Source organism: Sinohyriopsis cumingii, chromosome 13 (assembly GCF_028554795.1).
Source record: "Sinohyriopsis cumingii isolate HCF-2022 chromosome 13, ASM2855479v2, whole genome shotgun sequence".
In the NCBI taxonomy this organism is placed as follows: domain Eukaryota; kingdom Metazoa; phylum Mollusca; class Bivalvia; order Unionida; family Unionidae; genus Sinohyriopsis; species Sinohyriopsis cumingii.
Window position 1 is genome coordinate 43,015,062 of NC_142973.1, and position 23,810 is coordinate 43,038,871.

At 36.6% G+C, this 23,810-nt stretch overlaps 1 protein-coding gene across 1 annotated transcript in view; it reads right to left on the minus strand.

The window, feature by feature from the left end:
* Positions 1-4,997: 4,997 nt before the first annotated feature.
* Positions 4,998-23,810, minus strand: part of LOC149785303 (prostaglandin reductase-3-like) — a 36,376-nt gene continuing 17,563 nt past the window's right edge. The window contains exons 6-12 of the mRNA XM_089979195.1: positions 21,662-21,690; positions 19,035-19,109; positions 15,276-15,347; positions 13,388-13,449; positions 12,917-13,019; positions 11,088-11,273; positions 4,998-5,832 (exon numbers count right to left, since the gene is read on the minus strand). Of these exons, the coding sequence (XP_089835321.1) occupies positions 5,761-5,832; positions 11,088-11,273; positions 12,917-13,019; positions 13,388-13,449; positions 15,276-15,347; positions 19,035-19,109; positions 21,662-21,690 (599 nt within the window). The 3' untranslated portion in view covers positions 4,998-5,760. The remainder of the gene's footprint in view (positions 5,833-11,087; positions 11,274-12,916; positions 13,020-13,387; positions 13,450-15,275; positions 15,348-19,034; positions 19,110-21,661; positions 21,691-23,810) is intronic.

Sequence of the window (23,810 nt, forward strand, 5' to 3'; positions counted from 1 at the left end):
TTGATCAAACATGGGATGTAGGTTTACATAATCAAGATCTCAAATAACTTCAATAATGAGCAAGTTTGATGCATAATAATGCAGTGATCTTGCATCTGATTGGCTGAGCTTGTTGCCATATGGAGACTACTTCTGATCCATTTGGCAGATACACTTAAATCATCAAAATCTTCGATGCATACAGTTATGAGCCAGATCCATGCATATTAATAACATGATCCTGCATCTGATTAGCTGAACTTGATAACACTTAAGCAAAACTATTTCCTGGTAAATAAGCTTATATCATCAAGATTTCACATGATTTCAATGATGAGCAAAATCTTCAACCTGATTGGCCAAGATTTTACCACTCTAATGATTATATAGGATCTGATCAAAAATTGGTATATAGGCTTACAATATTAACATCTCGACTGAATATGATTTTGAGCTAACTCCACATATACTAATGATATGATCTTGCATTTTATTGGCTGAGCATGTCAACACTCAAATACAGAATGACACTGATTTATGACAAACCGGGTACAGAGACCACTCTGCTGTAATGATCACGAATCCGAAAAAAATATTTTTCCTTCAGTATTATGTTTCACAATCCTGGAACTAAGACTTGCATCGCTATTATGGACTGCTATCAGCAATTCAAAACCACCCAAGGATTTCACAAGAACCTATATAGCAAAATGGTAAATTGTTGAATTATGAAGCAGGTGAATGATACTAGGCCCACCTGGGTCTGTCTTTATGTTAAACTGAAGATTACAATTTCTGATCCTATTCACAATTAAACTTTAAACAGAACTTATAACCACAACTTACAAGTGTAAAACTAAAACAAGTTTTGTGAATGGAATGACACAAAATAAATTTGTAAATTTTGTACAATATATTTTCAAACAGCTGCAGCATTTAAAATGACTGAGAATCTGTTTAGTACAACTAATATTTTCAATCATTTAATGAAAATTTCTTGATGTAAAGGATCTATTACCTTGATCAAAAACACGAGACTGTCAGCTACATTGTTCAACCAAATTTTACACCGATAGTGAAAATACTGGAAGGCTAGTTACAATAAGTAATACCAAGATTTTGCACTCTGAGCGGTTGTGTCCATTCTTTTTTCAAATATCATTCGTGTTGCTATTAGCAGTAACAAACTTTATCTTACTAAAATTAATTACAAAGTATCCATTCACTTGCCAGTCAAATGAAGCAACTCAAATTAGCCCTGACTTTGCTGTTTCCCCTTCATATCGTTTGATAGAAAGAACTTGAAACCATAGCAGATGATGCTTTTAAGGGGAAATTGCAATAATTTCTCAAATGTTGCAAATGTCAATATGACTTCACTAGTAACATATAAAGAAATACAAATTCGAAACAATATAAAGATCAATATTAGCTATATGTTTATGATAGTAAAATGGTCTATGAATGGCATTATGTCTGTGGAGTTCTGTTCTTTCATCTGACTTTATGTTCACTTCAAGCCAACAGTATTCTCAATAGTTTTGATGGGTATGGACACCTTTTTAGGAGATTGTGGATCTGTATATTTGATGGCTATGGCTGCCATGTTAAGAACTGTAGAGCTGTATTTCTTATTGGTATGGCCATTGTTAGGAGCTGTAGATCTGTATATTCGATGGGTATGGCCACCGTGTTAGGAGCTGTAGAGCTGTATATTTGATGGGTATGGTCACCATGTTAGGAGCTGTAGAGCTGTATATTTGATGGGTATGGCCACCATGTTATGAGCTGTAGAGCTGTATATTTGATAGGTATGGCCACCGTGTTAGGAACTTGTGGATCTGTATATTTTATGGCTATGGCCACCGTTTTTGAAGCTGCAGAGCTGTACTTTTTATGGCTATGGCCACCATGTTTGAAGCTGCAGAGCTGTACTTTTTATGGCTATGGCCACCATGTTAGTAGCTGCAGAGCTGTACTTTTTATGGCTATGGCCACCGTGTTGGTGGCGCTCACCAGATAATATGTACTTTTGAGAGAGTGACGTATGTAAAGTGAAGTAGTTCACATTTAAAACATGCACAGTGGAGAGAATGTTTGCATACCTCTATGCTACATTAATGTAATGTGGATGATATTTCTTTTGGATATTGTACTTTTGGAAATTTTACATGATTTAAGCACACTGCTAACTAAAATGACTGCTCCCTTGTGTTAAAAAATCAGTCTGAATTAGTCTAAAGTACACTATACATAGCAGCTATTAAAATAGGGAAAATGAATTTTGCCAGACTAGACAATACCAGCTTCTGAAAGTGCAATGAATGAATTACCAAATATATAAAATGTAAAAAAAGTTATCGGCTCTTTTTTATACAATTGACCTCTGAAGTTCAGGAAGTGAAAATGACCAAGTAGAGCTAGCACTTTTTTGAAAGGTGCACATTTGAAATAAGGCCAAGCTGTATACTCTATAACCCATAGTACACCCATCAATCATACACCAAAATAAAGGGAATTAAAGGTTCTTTGCATTATACCTAAGATATACAAGGTCTTTTTTAAATAGCCAGTATAACCAGTGAGGAAAGCCGGGGACATTCTTTTTCTTTAAAATCCTAACCCTATGCAAAATGCGAAACTGTATAGCGCCACCGTTTGAAGCTGCAGAGCTGTACTTTTTATGGCTATGGCCACCATGTTTGAAGCTGCAGAGCTGTACTTTTTATGGCTATGGCCACCATGTTTGAAGCTGCAGAGCTGTACTTTTTATGGCTATGGCCACCATGTTAGGAGCTGCAGAGCTGTACTTTTTATGGCTATGGCCACCATGTTAGGAGCTGCAGAGCTGTACTTTTTATGGCTATGGCCACCATGTTAGGAGCTGCAGAGCTGTACTTTTTATGGCTATGGCCACCACGTTTGAAGCTGCAGAGCTGTACTTTTTATGGCTATGGCCACCATGTTTGAAGCTGCAGAGCTGTACTTTTTATGGCTATGGCCACCATGTTAGGAGCTGCAGAGATGTACTTTTTATGGCTATGGCCACCATGTTAGGAGCTGCAGAGCTGTACTTTTTATGGCTATGGCCACCATGTTAGGAGCTGCAGAGCTGTACTTTCTATGGCTATGGCCACCATGTTAGGAGCTGCAGAGCTGTACTTTTTATGGCTATGGCCACCATGTTTGAAGCTGCAGAGCTGTACTTTTTATGGCTATGGCCACCGTGTTAGTAGCTGCAGAGCTGTACTTTTTATGGCTATGGCCACCGTGTTTGAAGCTGCAGAGCTGTACTTTTTATGGCTATGGCCACCATGTTTGAAGCTGCAGAGCTGTACTTTTTATGGCTATGGCCACCATGTTTGAAGCTGCAGAGCTGTACTTTTTATGGCTATGGCCACCATGTTAGGAGCTGCAGAGCTGTACTTTTTATGGCTATGGCCACCATGTTAGGAGCTGCAGAGCTGTACTTTTTATGGCTATGGCCACCATGTTAGGAGATGCAGAGCTGTACTTTTTATGGCTATGGCCACCATGTTTGAAGCTGCAGAGCTGTACTTTTTATGGCTATGGCCACCATGTTTGAAGCTGCAGAGCTGTACTTTTTATGGCTATGGCCACCATGTTAGGAGCTGCAGAGCTGTACTTTTTATGGCTATGGCCACCATGTTAGGAGCTGCAGAGCTGTACTTTTTATGGCTATGGCCACCATGTTAGGAGCTGCAGAGCTGTACTTTCTATGGCTATGGCCACCATGTTAGGAGCTGCAGAGCTGTACTTTTTATGGCTATGGCCACCATGTTTGAAGCTGCAGAGCTGTACTTTTTATGGCTATGGCCACCATGTTAGGAGCTGCAGAGCTGTACATTTGATGGCTATGACCACTGTGTTAGGAGCTTGTGGATCTGTATATTTGATGGCTATGGCTACCATGTAAAGAACTATGGATCTGTATATTTGATAGGTATGGCCAATGTGTTAAGAGCTGTGGATCTTTATTTTTTTATGCAAATGGCCACCATGTTAGGAATTGCAGATATGTATTTGACACGTATGGCCACCATGTTACAAGCTGTGGATATGTACATGTATACTTATTTTCACCATGTTAGGAGTTGTAGATCTGTTTCTCTGTTAAAAACCCAAAAATAAGCATGTCCGGGAGGATACATGCATTATTTTTACCAGCTTGCCTGGCATTTCATTTGAAAACAATATTATCACTGGATAGTGAAATAGATGCCTATCATGAAAACAAAATATAGTCCATGGAGGATGAACCACGGCAATCATGGTCTACATGGAGGATCAACCATGGCAATCATGGTCTACATGGAGGATGAAACATGACAAACATGGTCTACATAAAGGATTAACAATGGCAATCATGGTCTACACAGATGATCAACCATGGCAATTATGGTCTACATGGAGGATGAAACATGACAAACATGGTCTACATGGAGGATCAACCATGGATATCATGGTCTACAAGGAGGATCAACCATGGCAATCATGGTCTACGTTTTGATGGCAAGTCTCATCATGGTACATGAATGCATCAAGTTTCATGACTAGAAACAGTAGTAATCATTAAAATGTAAAATTACACAATTACTGAACATGAAAAAGCCTGTCACTGTAATATGCTTTGGTGGTGCTTAAGACAAATAACGTATTCACAAAAATTGATTAATATAAATCCATTTGTGTCTGAAAAATGGACTAAAAACAAAACCCAAAAAGTGCACTTTTTATACCTCAAAGATCTGGTACATTACAAAAGTTATTGTTTAACAAATATTTAATGGTGTACCATGTACCAACCTGCATAATATGCCAGCAGATCTGGGCCTGTGCAGTTTGTAATTGGAATCAACTTATAAGTATGTACCTTAGTTATTAAAAATAAATACCATAAAGATTTAGAAGTGTAGGTTTACAGATACACTATGATAAATATCATGCATGTAATCGTCAAAGATATACTGGTAAACAATATACAATTTAAGAAACTATTTAATTAATAATAATTTATTAAAATCATTTTTATCCTTGCAACAAGTAAATAGAAAAATATATCAGTAACAAATGACCATTTCTCTCGTCTATGCACATAAGAAGTGCAAATGTAAACAGCAGCAAAACTGTCTGACATAAATCCCATAAATGCGATCTACATGGCATGAATGTCTGTTTTGATTACATTGATTAAACATGCATGGCTCCTTAAAATTTACTTTTATTTTAGAGCATAACAAGAATCTCGTTTTTACTCTGACAACAGGCACAATAGAAAAAATAAGGATCTTAAGGGTTCAATTACAACATTTCCAAAGACAAAAACAACCATCTGATATGGACAAAATCTAATAATAATCACTGCATCTGAATTGCTATCGATAAACACCAGAACGATGAAGAGACTGATTTTGCTTAAATGAAACATATCTAAAGAATCCAATCGGTATGCAAGTGAATACATATTAAAAGGGACACTGGTTATGGTCACCTGGATTCAAGAAATGTATACAGCAAAACAACAATAGACGTGTGACTGGATGGCCAAGTGGTCAAGGCACTTGCCTTTTCAGATTAATGACAATTCACCTATGTCCATGTGGGAACATACTCAGAAAATTGTCTCAATCAAAAAATGACAAACCGGATTAGAAACTGAGATCACGTGAATTCTGGTTAAATAACTGGAATTCCCAATCTACAACTGTATCGTACAAATTAAGATATATATGTAAATATGGCAGCAATACAGAATATGACCTAGAGTTTGCTTTGATCTTTTCCATTCAATTCCACAATAATCTTTCCCATGCTTTTCTTGCTGTACAGGTACTGAAAAAAAAAAGAAGATAAAATCATAAAATCTTCAACTGCATGAAGCAATTAATAGAAGAAAAAAACAAATGAGCATATGTCAAAAAGAGCTTTCAAATATTAAGATAAGTATTTATATTGTTTTCATATAAAACACATTGTTATTAGTACTCCAATATTCCTTTAATGTTAAAATCACTCACATTTGTTCCTTAACTTATGGCACATGATTTTGTTGCTTTACATAATGTGTATCATCAAGCACAATAAATATAAACTTGTAAATGACAGTTTTCCGTGTATGGTATACACTTGCTTATATGTCAAGCAACAAAGACCTTCATCTGCTGGTATATGATGCGATGACAGATACGAGTTTGTGCAGTTGGCAGTTATAAGCAAGGATATATGGTAATTCTGACAATGCTTAGTGTTGTACACAATCAAAGAAATTATAAGTCTGTGCTTTATGAAAATCTTAATTGGTTGTTTCAAGTACAATTAAGGTAGCATCAGTCAGTTTCTTGTGACTCCAGCTTGATCTATTGATCCCTATAATCACTTGAGATTTGTGATTACTGTGTTTCAAATTGTTGAAAAGGACAGCTATGTTCAGGTGAAAACTACAATTTGAGGAGTCTAAAGTAAAAAAAAGGAACAATTCTTCTGAATAGTGTGATTTTTGTCAATGTGCATATTGTCTGATGATAACCATAAATCATAGCAATTCACTGAAAACTGTAAGTAGATGTATTTACAAAATTCTATCATATATTGCATCCAGTTGTAACTCAAAATGGGCAATAACTCCTACTAAAATCAAGGGAGGATAAAGATTTGTCAATATATGCATATTCATCGTAGCAATCCATAAACAAAAGTCCCTAGAAGGGTCTAATGCTCCACTTGCTATGACTTTCTGTTCTGGAGGAGAAGCAATGATAAGATTTTCAAAATGGTTGCTGTGGTGGCCATAGTGATGTCTGGGCAGAGGCATTTTCATTTACGATCAACTAGAAATCAGAAGTCCTATTGTGAAAACCCCATGTTGATTTGACTTTCCATTCACGACAAGTAGTGATAAGATTTTCAAGATGCAGAGCACATACTCTCACTGTCCTAGTGAAACTACCTGATGATCAGTGCCTTGTTAATCACCTTGAAACTAACCATGATCATGTGAAACCAGTGATCTTTCTTCATGAACATGCCCAAAACAACAACACCAACATCAAGACATTATAATTATCAAATTTGCAAAAGCATTTGATAAAGTACCTCATAAAATAATTCTTCGTAAACTCAAATGGTGTTCATGGTTAATTTTTTAACTGGATTTCAGATTTTCTACATAACAAACAGTGTAGTGTTGAAGGGACAAAGTTCAGAAAAACATCCTAATCCCCTTAATTATACTCCAAGAAACAGTTTTGTTACACTTGTATACATCAATGATTTTCATGAATAAGCAAGACACTCAGACTCTGTGATGAAGACAGCACTGGATACATCAATGATTATCGTGAATAAGCAATACACTCAGAATCTGTGATGAAGACAGCACTGGATACATCAATGATTATCATGAATAAGCAATACACTCAGAATCTGTGATGAAGACAGCACTGGATACATCAATGATTATCATGAATAAGCAATACACTCAGAATCTGTGATGAAGACAGCACTGGATACATCAATGATATGCTGAGGACTCTAGTAAATTACAACAAGACCTACATACAACTTCAAGATGGGAAAAAGAATTGTTATGTTCTTTCATGGCAGCCATACTGAATATATGATGGGCACCATTTTCATTTAGGACTAACTAGGTATCATAATATGTTACTGGTGAAAATACCATGATAAAACTGCCATCTGTTGGGGAGTGGAGATAACAATATTTTCAAGATAGCCACCATTCATTTAAGACCAACTAAATACCATAAGAACTCTTCTGATGAAAACCTTCATGACAAAATGTCTTTCCCTTCGAGAATAGCTAAAGCAAGATTTTCAAAATGGCCACATATTGAATGTTAAATCAGCACAACTTTAATTTAAGAGCAATAAACATTATAAGAAGTCTTTTAATGAAAAACCCTTGATAACCATTTATTCAAGTCAAGCAGGGATAGCAAGATTTTAAAGCTGGCCACTGTGGCAGCCATATTAGACCAAAGATTAGCACCACTTTCATTTAGATGGCACTCTACAGTTTCGTACTTTCCATGGCGTTAGATTTTTAACACATTAACCCTTGGAGATTTTTGTCATTTTTGCCTGAAATTTGAGTAGGGAACACATTTTGAAAGCTATTTCTTAATACATCCTACCACATCAACTTCCAGGTGATTTTCAAATAACCTAATGCCTAGTTGTGTTAGAAACATCATTTTTCATTGGCTATTCGGCTCGCGCATGAGCAGAAGGGTAAAAGTTGGAGTTCTTTTATTTTTTTTGCTTAACGGACCCATTATTTTTGTATCAAGACCACTCTTTATTCCAAATGCCCATCTTATCCTACTTTTTGCAAAGGTTCATCCGTCTGTTTGCAGTTCATACTGGTCTGCCTGAGATCTGAGACCAAAAAGTCTAAAATCTGGACACAAAATAGGATTCTGACCACGGGTGAATTTTGGGTGGAAAAAAATCGGGTCCAAAAATTGAGGTTTTTCCCTCTGTATTTTGTAGTGCAACTAGAACTTCCAGATTATTTGGTATCATTGTAGAGCTACATCTATCTACCTTTCTATAATACCACCCACTTTAGTGTATCATACATGACCTTGACACTACAGAGCTCGGCTACTACCTCCTGCCATGTAAACTCGTTGAAAGGAGTTAATGTGTTAAAGAAAAAGAATTTCCTGCATTTTACTCACTGGTTATCCTGGCTACAAAAAGACCTTGCACATCTTAGGTACTGTTAAAAGAACTTTAGTTCCCTTTATTTTGGTGTATGATTGAAGAGTCTACATTTGGGTTATTGAGTATACCACTTGGCCTTACTTAGATGTGCACCTATCAAAAAACTGCTAGCTCTGCTGGGTCAATTTTCATTTCTTAGATTTCAAAGGTAAATTGTAAGAAAAGAATATGATAACTTTTTAATACATTTTTATAAATTTGGTAATCCATTCATTGCACTTTCAGAAGCTGGTATTGTCTAGCCTGGCAAAATTTGTTTCCTCAATTTTAATAACTGCTAAAATTAATATAAACTAGATTAATTCATCTGATTTTTTGAGCATATGTGAGCAGCCATTTGGTTAGCTGTGTGCTTAGACCGTGAACAATTTCCGCAAGTATACTATACAAAGAAATTTCAGCCACAGTACATGAAGTACCATAAAGGTACGCCAACATTCTCTCCACTGTGCATGTTGGAATTCAAACAACTTCATCTTACACCTGTTACACTCTCAGACATCTTAAGAGGTCTTTTGGTGAAAACCTCATGTCAATAAGACTTTCCATTCAAGAGGGGTAAATGGATTTCTGAAGACTGCTGCTATTGTGGCCAAATTAGATGACAGATTGGTACCATTTTCATTTCGGACCAAGTAAACATCACAAGTCTTTTAGTGAAAATCTCATGTTTATACAACCATCCATTCAGAAATAGTAGTTTTAAAAGGATTTTCAAGATGGCATCTGTGTGGCAATATTGTATGTCAGATTTGCACCACGTTCATTTAAATTCAACTGGACATCATAAATCTTTGGGTGAAACCCCCATCTCAATACAACCTCCTGTTCAGGAGGAGTTGCAATAAGATTTTCAGGATGGCTGCTAAGGCTATGCTGGAGTTAAGAATGGCAGCGTTTTTATTTAGAATGAACAAGAAGTACTTTAGTGAAAACCCTATGATGATATGACCAGAAGGAGAAGTAGTGATAACAAGATTTTTGAGATGACCACTGTGGCAGCCATACTGAACACCAGATCAGCACCATTTTCATTTAATTTCAGACTAACATGACATCATAAAAGTCTTTTAGTAGGTTGATAATACCATCCATTCAGAAGGAGTAGAGACAATAGGATTTTCAAAATGGCTGCTGTGGCTTCCATACTGGACATCTGATCTGCATTCAGGAAGAGTAGCGGTAAGATTTTCAAGATGGGCACTTCAGTGGCCATATTAGGTCTACAAGCAACATCATTTTCATCTAGGACCATGAACATGTGTATAAAGTATCATGGCAATCCTCCAAGTAGTTCAGGGGAAGTAGTGATAAAAAACTTGTGCTAACGGATGGATGGACAAGAGACAATGGATGACAGGCCATCCCATAAGCTTTTCTGGTCAGTGACCAGTAGAACCAAAAACTCATAACTCACTGTTATGAAGATTGATGCAAACATCCTTCATATTGGTTTAAACAATTTCTTGGGGAATACAATTTTCAGTATGTCAGTTCAATTCTACTTTGCATCTCTTGTGAAGTACCATATGTACTCACTTATAAGTTAAGTCCAACTGCAAACTGCACAGCCACAGATCTGCCATCACATAATGCACCAGCAGATCTGGATCTATGAAGTTTGTTAAGAGCAATTAAGAGACCAAATAACATAGACACTTGATCAGTCAGCACAATATGAGATGGCAGATGAGGGTTTATGTTTGCAGTTGAAGAACACTTATAAGCAAGTATATACAGTACTTTTTAAATATTTTATACTATTGTGGTGGGGGGCCTAGTGTGGCAGAGTAGTCTAAAGTGCTTGCCTGTACCAATCAATGCCATCTCACCTCTGTCTGTGGGTTCAAGTCTCAGGCTCAGCCAATGTGGGTATATAAGAAAGCAGTCAGTAACTTCCTGTGGGTAGGTGGTTCTTATTGGGATTTTCCGGGATTTTTCCTCCACCAGTTATACTGGCCACCATGTATGGTCTATCTTGTGCTGAGAAATGGTGTTAAACCCCAAAACAACAAATCAACATACAGTGATGGGCATCACAGATGTTAAGTAAAGTTGTACATTGCAAACTGATTGCTCCTTAAATATAGATGTAATTATTACTATGCATATATCCGAAATGAGTTGATAAGCCCTGCCCCCTTAAAGACTGTTACTTCGAACCCCAATCTTCCCATTAAAATGGCATCACAGAATATTCTCACCACATGTTTGTTTGCAGGTAAAACATGGTGGATGTTACCATAGCACCTGATGCTCTTATCCAATTGGTCAATATTTGTGGATTTGATTGACAGGTCAGATCTATGCATTACCATTGAAACCAGCAAAAGACTTACATCTACAGCATCGCACACTTTCTCCAGGGAAAGGAATGGCCCTAATGCTGTATTTTCACCCCTGTCTATGATGCCCTTTAGTTTGCCCTCTTTACACAGCTTTATTTGCTTGGCAACATAGGGGGCCCAGTCTCGGATGAAATGGTTCAGAAAAAATCCTCGAACACTAGCTGATTTTCCTAACAGCTGAAATACAGAAGAAACCTTGAAAATATTCTCTGTAGTTGGAAAATTATGATGGTATGTACATACATACAAGTCATACATGTTTTTAAGTCAAGTCCAACTCCAAACTACACAGACCCAGATATGCTGTTGCACCAGGGAACTAAGTCTGTGCTATTTGTGATTATTCAGTACAACAAACAACACAGACCCTGATCTGCCAGTGCACATTATATGATGACTGATCAGGGTCCATGTTGTTCATAGCTGGATTTGACTTAAAAATAAGTATATACAGTAGTAAAATTAATGGAAATTTCTATTTTGTATCTATGGTCATGTTTAAATAGTTTAAAGTATCTAAAACAAAAAAAATCAAGTACCACTAAGAACTGCATATGTAAAAATACGTATGCATAGATGTTATATTAGTCTTGGATGAATGTTTTACGAGGTAAATAACAGTACTGCCACAAGCTGCTGGCTGCAAGGTTCATGCTGTTTAAAGGTTTTGGAAATTTTACTCCAAATGACACAAAACCCTTTGTGTCCAGTCCAACTCTTATTAGGTGGAGAAAGACACTGAGCCTAATCTAAACAAAAATTCGACAAATGCCATATGATAAACATATGATATGTTCATCTTGTGATCTTTTTCCTATGAATGGCTCTGACCATTTAACTAGAGACTTTACTATTGTATGATAAGGTGTGGACCTGGGTAAAGCTTGATCAAAATATTTGTAGGGATTAAAAAATGATAGCATAGATAAGGAAACAGGCCACTATCCCTCGCTGTTAAAAATGCCCAGAACATGGGTTACTGCTATGCTATGTGATACACCATTAGGTCATAATACATGCATCTGGGTCAATTTTCATGAAAATCTCTTGGACTGTACATAGTTATGGGCTGAATAAGCAGATATTAATTGACACGCTGTCAAATGAGATATGTCATAACACAGTAATCCAGACTTTAAAAGGGCATAACAACCTTAATCTATGGTGTGCAACGACACACACATGCCAAAGTCATCACTGTGTCATGCTTCTGCCAGGGTGGGCTTGACAAAAGTCAGCTTGAGAATTAACCTCTCATTCATGCGACAGAAATTTCATGGGTTTACATTCCTTTCTTGTCTATGTCTAATTGTCCTGGTACGACTGTCTCTGGTAAAAAAAAAATTTCATGTGATGATGATCACATTATAAATATGATCAGACATACTTTTGATGACATTACAATGTTCAACGTGATTTTAGAATGAGCATGACAGTTTGCATGAACAATAACTTTTTTTCTGTCCTCTCTGAATAACAAATTATGAAAAAAATGCAGATAGTTTGGTGCTTTACAGCACAGCAACACAAGCAGGTTATGATGCGATTGGAGTAAAGTGCCTTGCCCACAGACTAACTATGGTAGCTGACCCAGGCTGGTCTGATGGTAGGATTTGAATTTGCATCATTTCGGTCTTGAATTAGCATGCTAACCACTCAGCCACTGTGACTCCCTGAATGGTTTGTAAAATTCATATTAGTGACAAAATAGAATATAGTAACGAGGAGCAGGGGATCTGTACAGTTTATATTTAGCATAATGCGCCGCATTCTTTCTTTCTAGACTTTGCTATACTCATATGTACACACTATGTACCTACCCTTGGTTGTAATGTAGCCAATGTCTTAGATGGGGTGAATCCCAAGTCTGATTCATAGCCAGTGATAAAACCAATCACAACTACTCTCCCTCGAACTGCCAAACTGAAGAAAAAATACCTGGTTAAGTAACATTGTTTGTTGAAAACGTTACCAAGTGTATAAAAATACCTGACACTGCACAGAAAATAAAAACTGAACTAATCTCAAAGGATAAATTATGGCAAGTGGTGGAATTAACATATTTATTGGCAATCTGAGTGTATTTATTGGCAATCTGAGTGTACTATACAGATATGTGGTCCTACAACAAGACTTTGCTGCTTCAGATTAACTTGATAACATTTTCAGTGAAACTGTAATTCAAGTTATTTTTTATGGGTACTACTTTGACATTTTCAGCGTAGCAGATCATTTTTTTCTAAAGCTCTATTTTGGTTTGCAAACTCTACAATGTTAACTCTTGAACCTACCTATTCACCGCAATATCAAACATATCACCACCAACAGATTCATAGACAATGTCAACACCATTCTGAAAATAAATGAAGTTACAGAGAATTCTACAATAAATGAAATTAAAGTTGTTCTTTTTGTTAATATAATTCAGACTAAATAATATATATCAAAGAGAGCTGTATACTTAATCCAATGCAAATAATTCCTGTTCAATATCAATAATTAACTTGACTTCTGATTAAAAAGATGAGATTTTACATTATCTAAATTAAAATATTTCCATCTTGGCATTAAATAAAATTGGTATGATATTAGAGCCAATTGTTTTGTACTATTAGAAATGCCAACATTTAATTTACTGTGGATTAGACAGGGTGAGTGGTCTAGGATTTCTTCTGAAAAACAAATGTTAAGGCCTCAAATACCCTTGCTTTGATTTACTGGGAAAAAAGAAATAATTCTATTCATCATATTACTTGAAAATAAATTATCTTGTGATACGAAAAAATTACAAATATCCTGGTGAGAAGCAAATTCCGCCCCTCTTATAATTAAATGGTCAGTCCCTTATACGTTCTTATGATGGTAGATCACTGTGATATGTGGTTGACAATGGAAAGAAAAATTTTTTGATTTAAAGAACTACTACATAATTAATCATTACTAAAAACAATAATACTATATTTGCATGTGCTCAAAGTGTTTAATCCAAGATAATGGAAGGAATAAAAGAATCAAAAGCAACTGATAAAACTGACATCAACTTCTGATAATCCACAGTCTAAGATGCACTGTGTATTACATTGCTGTGTAATCACCAACCCCCCCCTTCAAAGTGAAACATGATACATGTAGCACAAGACAAAACAACTGTGTGTATGTTTATTTGTCATGGAATCCCTTTGAAAAATGTATGTGTGTGTGATTTTGATTTTTAACACAGCTTTAACAATTTTTCAGTCATACTGCTATGATGTCTGCAGTGTGGCAGCTTATAGCGATGTCTAGCAGTGGGACAACATGCAGCAGACATTTAGCATGGTGTCCCACCCAGTCACATTATCCTGACACCAGGCCAACCAGTCCTAACACTAACCTCTTAATGCTGAGTGCCAAGCGAGGCAGCTGTTAGTACCATTTTTGTAAGTCTTTGGTATGACTCGGCCAAGGATTGAACTCACGTCCGAGGCGGACACTCTAACCACTAGACCACCGAAGCAGTCTAAAAATGTCACTGAAAAGAATGCACAGACTGGTCTCATTGATCCAACACTAAATGTTACCATAAAACATATGAAAAGCCTAAATGTTGGTTAAATGAATTTAAACTTAATGACCTTTACTAAGTCTTTTGTAGTTAAGACATGGTGTTCAGGCAACACTTCAATCAATAAAACTTGAACATCAGACAAGGCAATACAAGACAAGAAAAGTTCTGGACTTGACATGGTGACAGATTGTATTTAAAATATTTATTTAAAGATGTTGTAAATTTACCTCTTAGAAAAATGTAGCTTGAACTACCTACTCATTTGCACAACTATTGATTTTAAATTAAAATTTGTTTTCTGAAAAAATATGTAGTGATTGACACACGACTTTTAAATATATGGTGAATGTTCAAGAATAATGGGAAAAAATGTCAAAGTTATAAAGATTTAAAATTGAATATGTCATATAAAGAAAACAATATAAGTGTCCTATTCAACTCCATTCCAACCATGAAACTATTCCAATCAAAAGTGATTACAAAATAAGACCAAACCATTAATAGTAGACTACTGAATGACTTTTACTTCATAGTTGATTGGTGCAGCTGAAATGTCAATTTAAAACAAAATCTAAACATAAGCTGAGAAAATTTGTCATGCAAAGGAACAACAAGTGTGATGGTAAACTCACAGGATATTCCGTGGCCAAGACCTTCCTCATATCTTCCTTACTGTAGTTTATTGGGCGATCACAGCCGAGTTCCTGGAGACAGAAAACATACATTCTTAAATAATTGTGATGCTTACTGAGTTTGCCTTAATTATGTCTGGTTGTCTGTTCTTTCCCAAGATGAAGCTCAATGTTAAAGATTTTACTTCCAATTATGTTATTTTATTTCTGGGGCAAAATACTGCTTATACTCACTTATAAGTGTAGTCAAACTGCAAACAAAATAGACCAAGATCTTTCCTCACATAACACTCCGGCAGATCAGGGTCAATCCTTTTTTTTCTACGGAAATCTCTTGTTTGACCTGGTTTAGTGTGCATTACCTTGACATTAACTGTACTCAAAGAATGGAATTGCAGTGAAGTTTGAAAACAGGTTTTTGTATTCACAAAACTCCTTTCTTTAGTTATTTGGTGTATGATATATTTATCATTGTGTAATAATAATATATGGGTTTCTGTGTGCAAACATTTGCAGGATGACTCAGGAAAGAATATATACACCTGAATCAAGCTCTTATATTGTGCACTGGCAAACATTTGCACAAAGCAAAAGAATTTTTGACCCATTTCAACCCAGACGACAAAGTCTGTTGAGTTCCTGGCCCCAGTTCATTTAAACATCACAAAATGACTTCCTACAAATGTCGATAACAATGATTTTTGACAGAATATTCAACATGCACCTGGAACAAAAATACAGTCATAAAATCTCAAGTTTTTGTAATAAGAATTTTGTTTTATCTCTGAGGACATGACAAGGACTTCCTTAAAACCAATAAATTCCTCAATTCTTCTTTTTTAGTAATAAAAGATATTTATCATGTGTTAAATTTAAAAACTAAAGGGGACTTGTATCCTTTTCACTATCACTACCTCTAATAAAAAATACTGACATTGCCCGAAGTATCAGTAGGATGATAATGTAAAATCTAAACTTTAGGAAAATGCTTTCGAGTTTCAGTAAAAGTGCAGTCCTAGTCAGAGTCATGTGTTATTCTCCCAGTGGTATTCAGTGGCTTTTAAAGTTGGGCGAGCCACTTTTAATCCAGTGTGAGGGAAGGGAGCCACTTTTTGAGCCATAAGTATAAAAATTTGTGTCTAATATAAGTCCACTAATAGTGAATATATAGATTATCACATTTGTTTTACTCTCAACTAAGGCATCAATCTGAGTGGATAATTGAACTCTAAACCAACAGAACTGTTAAAATCACATGCACCACAAAGAAATTCAACAGCTATATGTTTCCATCTTTCCTTAATAGACCACTTCGGTGGCCTAATGGTTAGAGTGTCCGCCTCAGATGCAGGAGGTCATGGATTCGATCCCTTACTGACTCATACCAAAGACTTATAAAAATGGTACTAACAGCTGCCTCGCTTGGTGCTCAGCATTAAGAGGTTAGTATTAGGACTGGTCGGCCTGGTGTCAGGATAATATGACTGGATGGGATATCATGCTACATGTCTGTGGCATGATGCCCCAGTGCTAGACATTACTATAAACTGCCACACTGCAGACATCGTTGCGATATAACTGAAAAATTGTTAAAGCCTTGTTAAAAATCCAAATCACACACACACACACACACACACACACACAGAGTTTCCTCAATATATCTGCAGTATGAGGTGGCAGAGTCTAGTATCTCAACAAGTCTTAAGCTGTGTAGGCAGAGTCTAGTATTTCAACAAACCTTAAGCTGTGTAGGCAGAGTCTAGTACCTCTACAGGTCTTAAGCTGTGCAGGCAGAGTATAGTACCGCTACAGGTCTTAAGCTGTGTAGGTAGAGTCTAGTACCTCTACAGGTCTTAAGCTGTAAAGGCAGAGTCTAGTACCTTTACAGGTCTTAAGCTTTGTAAGCAGAGTCTAATACTTCTACAAGCCTTAAGCTGTGCAGGTAGAGTCTAGTATCTCAACAAGTCTTAAGCCGTGCAGGCAGAGTCTAGTGTTTATACAAGCCTTAAGCTGTGTAGGCAGAGTCTAGTACCTCTACAGGTCTTAAGCTGTAAAGGCAGAGTCTAGTACCTCTACAGATCTTAAGCTGTGTAGACAGTGTCTAGTACCTCTACAAGCCTTATGCTGTGTAGGCAGAGTCTAGTACCTCTACAGGTCTTTAGCTGTGCAGGCAGAGTCTAGTGCCTCTACAGGCCTTAAGCTGTGTGGGCAGAGTCAAGGACATCTACAGGTCTTAAGCGTGTGTGTGTGATTTGGATTTTTAATGTAGCTTTAACAATTTTTCAGTCATACTGCTATGCTATCTGCAGTGTGGCAGTTTATAGTGATCTCTAGCACTGAGGCATCATGCTGCAGACATGTAGAATGATGTCCCATCCTGTCCCATTATCTTGACACCAGGCCGACCTGTCCTAATACTAACCTCTTAATGCTGAGCACCAAGCAAGGCAGCAGTTAGTACCATTTTTGTAAGTGTTTGGTATGACTCAGCCGGGGACTGAACCCACGATCTCCCATATCTGAGGCGGACAATCTAACCACTAGGCCACCGGAGCGGTAGGTCTTAAGCTGTACAGGCAGAGTATAGTACCCGCTACAGGTCTTAAGCTGTGTAGGTAGAGTCTAGTACCTCTACAGGTCTTAAGCTGTGTAGGCAGAGTCTAGTACCTCTACAGCTCTTAAGATGTGTAGGCAGAGTCTAGTACCTCTACAGGTCTTAAGCTGTGTAGGCAGAGTCTAGTACCTCTATAGGCCTTATGCTGTGTAGGCAGAGTCTAGTACCTCTACAGGTCTTAAGCTGTGTAGGCAGAGTCTAATACCTCTACTGGTCTTAAGCTGTGTAGGCAGAGTCTAGTACCTCAACAGGTCTTAAGCTGTGTAGGTAGAGTCAAGTACCTCTACAGGCTTTAATCTGAGCTGGCATAGTTTAGTATCTCTACAGATCTTAGGCAGAGTCTAGTGCCTCTACAGGCCTATGCAGGCAAAGTCTAGTACCTCTACAGGTCTTAAGTTGTGTAGGCAGAGTGTAGTACCTCTACTGGTCTTAAGCTGTGTAGGCAGAGTCTAGTACCTCTACTGGTCATAAGCTGTGTAGGCAGAGTCTAGTACCTCTACAGGTCTTAAGCTGTGTAGGAAGAGTCAAGTACCTCTGCAGGCTTTAATCTGAGTGGCAGAGTTTAGTATCTCTACAGATCTTAAGCAGAGTCTAGTGCCTCTACAGGCCTGTGCAGGCAGAGTCTAGTACTTCTACAGGTCTTAAGTTGTGCAGGATACCTGAACCGACTGACTGGTGGAGTAACCTGAAGTTTTAATCCAGCACAAATGAATAAGGATTCTTCATATTGTGGATGTGCTGGGAAATGAATCATAGGGTATCTTGTCAGTGCATGTTGTTTCAGTGACTATCATATCAAAAACTTTGACATTTGAGCAGCCTGGGCTTCCTGTAAGAGTTTGTATTGTCATGGACTTCAGTGCTAATGACAGGCATCAACTCATGTAATCCAAGGATGGCTTTAAGCACAAAAATGGCCTCAGTTATATTGTTTCCACTTTCCATTTCATTTCCAAATCAGCTAATTTGTATGGGAGGCCAAGGCAGTTCTGTTGGTAGATCACACTCAAAATCAACAGTGGGAGTGATACCTGGGTTGGGTGCATCAGTGTGTCCATGGGAAAGATTCTAAAATCATACAATAAACCCAATAAAGTACTAAAAGTACCATTTCAAACCAACCAGCTACTGATATGTACACTTACCCTGAGAAATTTAACTTTGTCATCAGATGAACATGTCCCTATAACATGACAGCCCAGATTTTTTGCCCACTGCACCTGTAAAAAAAAATATGTCAAGATGCATATTCTGGGGGAAAAAAGGTGCCAATATTTAGACAGATAAATACCCGTATGTCAAATAGTCTCCAACCTAATGCTGCTCCTAAACAACTAGAAATATGTCAGTACTACAGAGATACTCCTGATAATATCATGCTGATGATGGACAAATTCAAAAACAGGATGCCGTATAATTCTCAGAAAATAGTAAAAATTTAACCTGAACCAGATCTTAATGTAAAGCACCATACCAAATTTGGTTTCTTTAAGTCCTTAAAAAGTTTTTGCACAGAATAAATGTTGATATTACTGAAGGGAGAAAGTTCAAAGTCAAAAAGAGGCTTTAACTCCACTGAATTCTTTTCAAGAAAAAAAAAGAGAAAATTATACAGGGCCCAGGTCTTTTTATGTAAAATCTCAAATTTAGCAAACAGTTGGTACACTTTGCCTAGAGTGTGTGCAGTTGCATACTTTTTACATTATAACATGATATCACTTTATGTTATTCTGGTTGGTCCAAATAGGCCCATGAAATTATTGTGCAGTAATCTCTTTACTGATTGGCTGCAATTGTGGGGAAAACTTTTTTAACCCCATCTTCTAGAATGTTTTGTCGTCAATGAACATTTTGGTCGCCATATTTTTAATTCAATTCACAAAAGGAACTGGGGGGAATATGGTCTCATATGTCTGAATATGGCCAATTTATCACCACAGGGGCTTGTTATGTCATGTATAACATATCATAACATGAAAAATGGCTAAAACCCCAAGACAAGAACAACAACAACAAGTAAAACTAATGGTATTGCTCAGTTCATAGCGAATGTGTAAGTTGGGGTTGGAGGGGGTTGGTAAACCTAAAGCATGGAATCCACCCTTAGTTTAAATGTTAACTTACAGAAGAAAATAAAGTCACCTTTGTTCACAGAAGAACATGGATGTAGACTGGTCTCCAAACTGACAGAAGTTTATCCAACCACGCCGTAAATATGTGATGCAATTCTGACTCAAAATGAAATTCGTTTACATATTCTGTAGCTGTTATTCCAAGTAAAATACTGCAAATATCTGGTCCCAAATACATTATAGTAAATATGTGAATTTCTTCTTAAAGGAAAACTTCAAATGAGTATTGCAACAATGTAATGTTTAGTTGTGAAAGTGACATGAAAGGTTACATAAGCCTGGTCCGCCAACTGAATTCTAACCAGTACTGCATCAAACAATGTGACATCACAAGCACTGGACATTTTGTTGAAAAGTATTTTGTTTGTGTAAAATGTTCTGTTTATTCAGAAGGATGCTTGTTCTTTGACTTACAGTTCGTAAGAAAAGTATAATCTACTTTTAAACGTTAATACTAGTTCAACTTTGTTTGGGACTAATTTTTACGCACAAAATGTGAAAGGTGCAACATCTGTCAGAATTAACAAAATCATTTGTTCTTCTTCAATCTAAATAATTCCCACTGGAATAAAAACTATGTGATAAAAAGCATCTCGAATGGGTAATGATTTAATATTAAATTTATGAAACTCGTTGAATAATGTCCAGCTTTTGCTCGCCAAGGCTTGCAAAAGATGGACATTATTCAACTCATTTCATAAATTCAATATTAAATAAGTACACATCTGAGATCATCTATTTATCAAATTACATGATTCTCCTATAACATTCCATGATTTTATATATAATTTCCTTTACTAATTTTTCCATGTCTTGCAAATTCAAATATGTTTTTCGTCAATTATATCTAAATTGTTCTAGACAAGGATATCAGAATGCATTATAAGTGGAGTATATACCCATCTGCTGCATGATAAATACACTCTGAGACCCTTTTAAACAAGTGGACACCTATGACTGAGTTCTGACATCAGCGTCAAGTTTAAAAAGTAAGATGATAAGGGCCACAGCAGAACTAGCTAAATTTACTCATAACAATTACATGATGTTAATGTCAGGGTAGAACTGGCATCATTCATGATAAATAAATGGAGAAAAGATCTACAATCACCTGACAATTTTTAACTAAACAGGAGGAACAATTTATAAACACTTTTTTCACACCAAAAATTAAGTACGAGTCATCTCTGAACTTATTAGAATTGAACTTTTCTAGTGCGTTATTTGATGGTCAGTTTAAGTCATTACTGTACACCGCATCAGTACATTAAAAAGAAACTGAACTGAATAACATTTTCTAGACTTTATTTCTGACTTCATTTTATAAATAATTTCTAAGTTTGAGTTTTTATTTATTTCTTGTCAACAATTTCTACTTGTAGATTGGAAAAAAATAAGAGAAAATTCTTTGCTTTGCACCTAAATGGTCCCAAGTTTGATCCAAGGAACCACCATATGTGGTTTTCTTGTCTCTACCACTACCTCAAGATACCATAAGAGCCATCTAGAGTCATTCATACAAGTTGTTAGAAAAAAGGTTTGTTAAATCAACATCAAATAAATAACATTTAAAATTGTATATTTCTTTTCCTAATTATTCAGCGCATTTGACAATAATTCTTGAGATATCACATACTCACAGCTATCTGACCAGTTCCTCCTGCAGCAGCTGTGAATAGACAAATAATCCCATATCATATTCTTCTGAAGAGAAAAGTAATAGAAATTTTTTACAGAAAACACTAAAAAGAGTACTCTTCAAGTGAAATCAATAAGTTTTAAAACTGGCACACTACATTCCTAAGTTATAATTGAGTAGATCGTTAGGAAGAGATCTCAGATGACAACACTCCTCAACTATTCAAACTCTTAATATCACAGGTGAAAAAGTTTCAAAACGCATGGTTGTCCACTGGACAATCAGACTGCAAAATCTGGTCATCCATACTGGTTGTCCAATTATAAATTTTTTATGCAATTTCAATGGAAAAAATTACACATCAGTAAATCAAATTTTGTTGCCAAATGTCTAATAAAATTATTGATTTCATTTGTCAATAAATGCTACAAAAACTAATTTTTTTATAGCAAATTATGTTTCTTTGTGAATATTTATCTCCCCTTGATATAGGGATTGGCAACAAAACCCATGAACATGTCAGTTAACACTTGTACTTAAGACACGGTCTCTATAAAGATGTAACTGTAGGGAGGTAGAAAGGGAATATTATGATTGGGTAAGTATTTGCAAAGAAACATTTCTTACTAGAATTAGTTTCTTCTTTAAATATGTCCCATTCCCAATCATAATACTTGGGAGAATAGGGAAGAGGAGATGAGAACTCTGGTCCCCTAAGGTATGTGAGACAGCTTCTAGAGTAACCCAACTGGAAAAACTCCATCTCTCAGCGAGCAGCTTTATGAAAAGGGAAAAATATTTCCTTCCCGCAAATCCAGTGAAAGTCACCGAGCCTTGTCTTATAAAGTTGCTGAATGACCTGGGAAGGTAGCCTGTTTCACTGTGGCTTTAGGCCCCACCAGATCAAGTTGAGCCCTTTGGGATAAAAGATCTCTAGGGGAAAAAACTGGAGAATGTGGACTTTAATTTTCATCCCATGGCATGGATAATATCAGTTAAAGAACAGTTCTGGTCATGGGCGATGATTGTGGCAACTGCTGTAACTTTGTAAGCCAAATGTATAACAAATTCATTTGATTTGGAGTTATTTCTCGATATGCAAAGCGAATAATCCACTTAATCCCAGGTCTGTTGTTATACCATCCTTTTAAGGTACCACTTCAAGGCTAATAATGTATTCTGTAGGTGGCCTTGAGTGGAAGTGTCCAAAGATGACAACGATTTCAGTAAAAAGGTCAAAGTGCCCATGGAGGTAAAACTGTTTCTTGGCAATGAAAGATGGAACCGTCACAAGTGAAACTGACCCATCTTGTTGGTACTGCATGTAATTTGGGTTCCCTGACAGGGCATGTATTTTGCTGATTTTGCCTGCTGTTGCTAATGTGATAAGGAAGCAGGTCTTGTATGAATGGTAAGCCAAAGATGCCTTTCAAAGTGGTTCAAATGGTATTTTGTTCAACCAGGTTAGTAACCATGATAGGTTCCATTTCAGGCTTAGGGCCAACGTTTTGGCCATGTATAATCAAAGTTGGAGAGGAGGTTGGATATGTCTTTGTTTTGTCCAATATCTTCTCTTCCACGATGATGAAATGTTCAGCAATATCAAAGCAGTAACCTTTGACTGTGCTTGGTGCTTAATTTGTCTCACTCATCAAGGGGCCAGGAGGAAGTTAGCTACTTCAGGTATAGATGACTGTAGTGAAGAATGTGTTCTTGTGTACACCGCTATGTAAAAAGTACAATTAAGTGTGTAAATATGACAGATTGTAGCTACAACTGTAAAGGCAGGTTTTGTCGAGATGGAGAGAAAGACAAATTGGAATTGCTGACGGAGTATACTTTTATTGTGAAGTGAGAACATCTCCAACTTGTATCAACGTTGATTCTGATTTTTGCAAGGTCTCTTGCTGAGAGAATGCTTCTTGGCATGAGAGGAATTAGTAACTGAGATATTCATGGGTTTTGCCACCAATCCCTATATCAAGAGGAGATCACTCTGCCTGATAGCCACCTAGGTGGAAAGAAAACTTTTAGCTCTTTTAACTAAAAAGGTTTATCTGGAAGGGCTGCATCTGTGAGGTAGTAGTAGTTCTCCTCTGATTGGGTAATATATCTGAACAAAAAATGTACAATTTATTCAAAAACAAAAG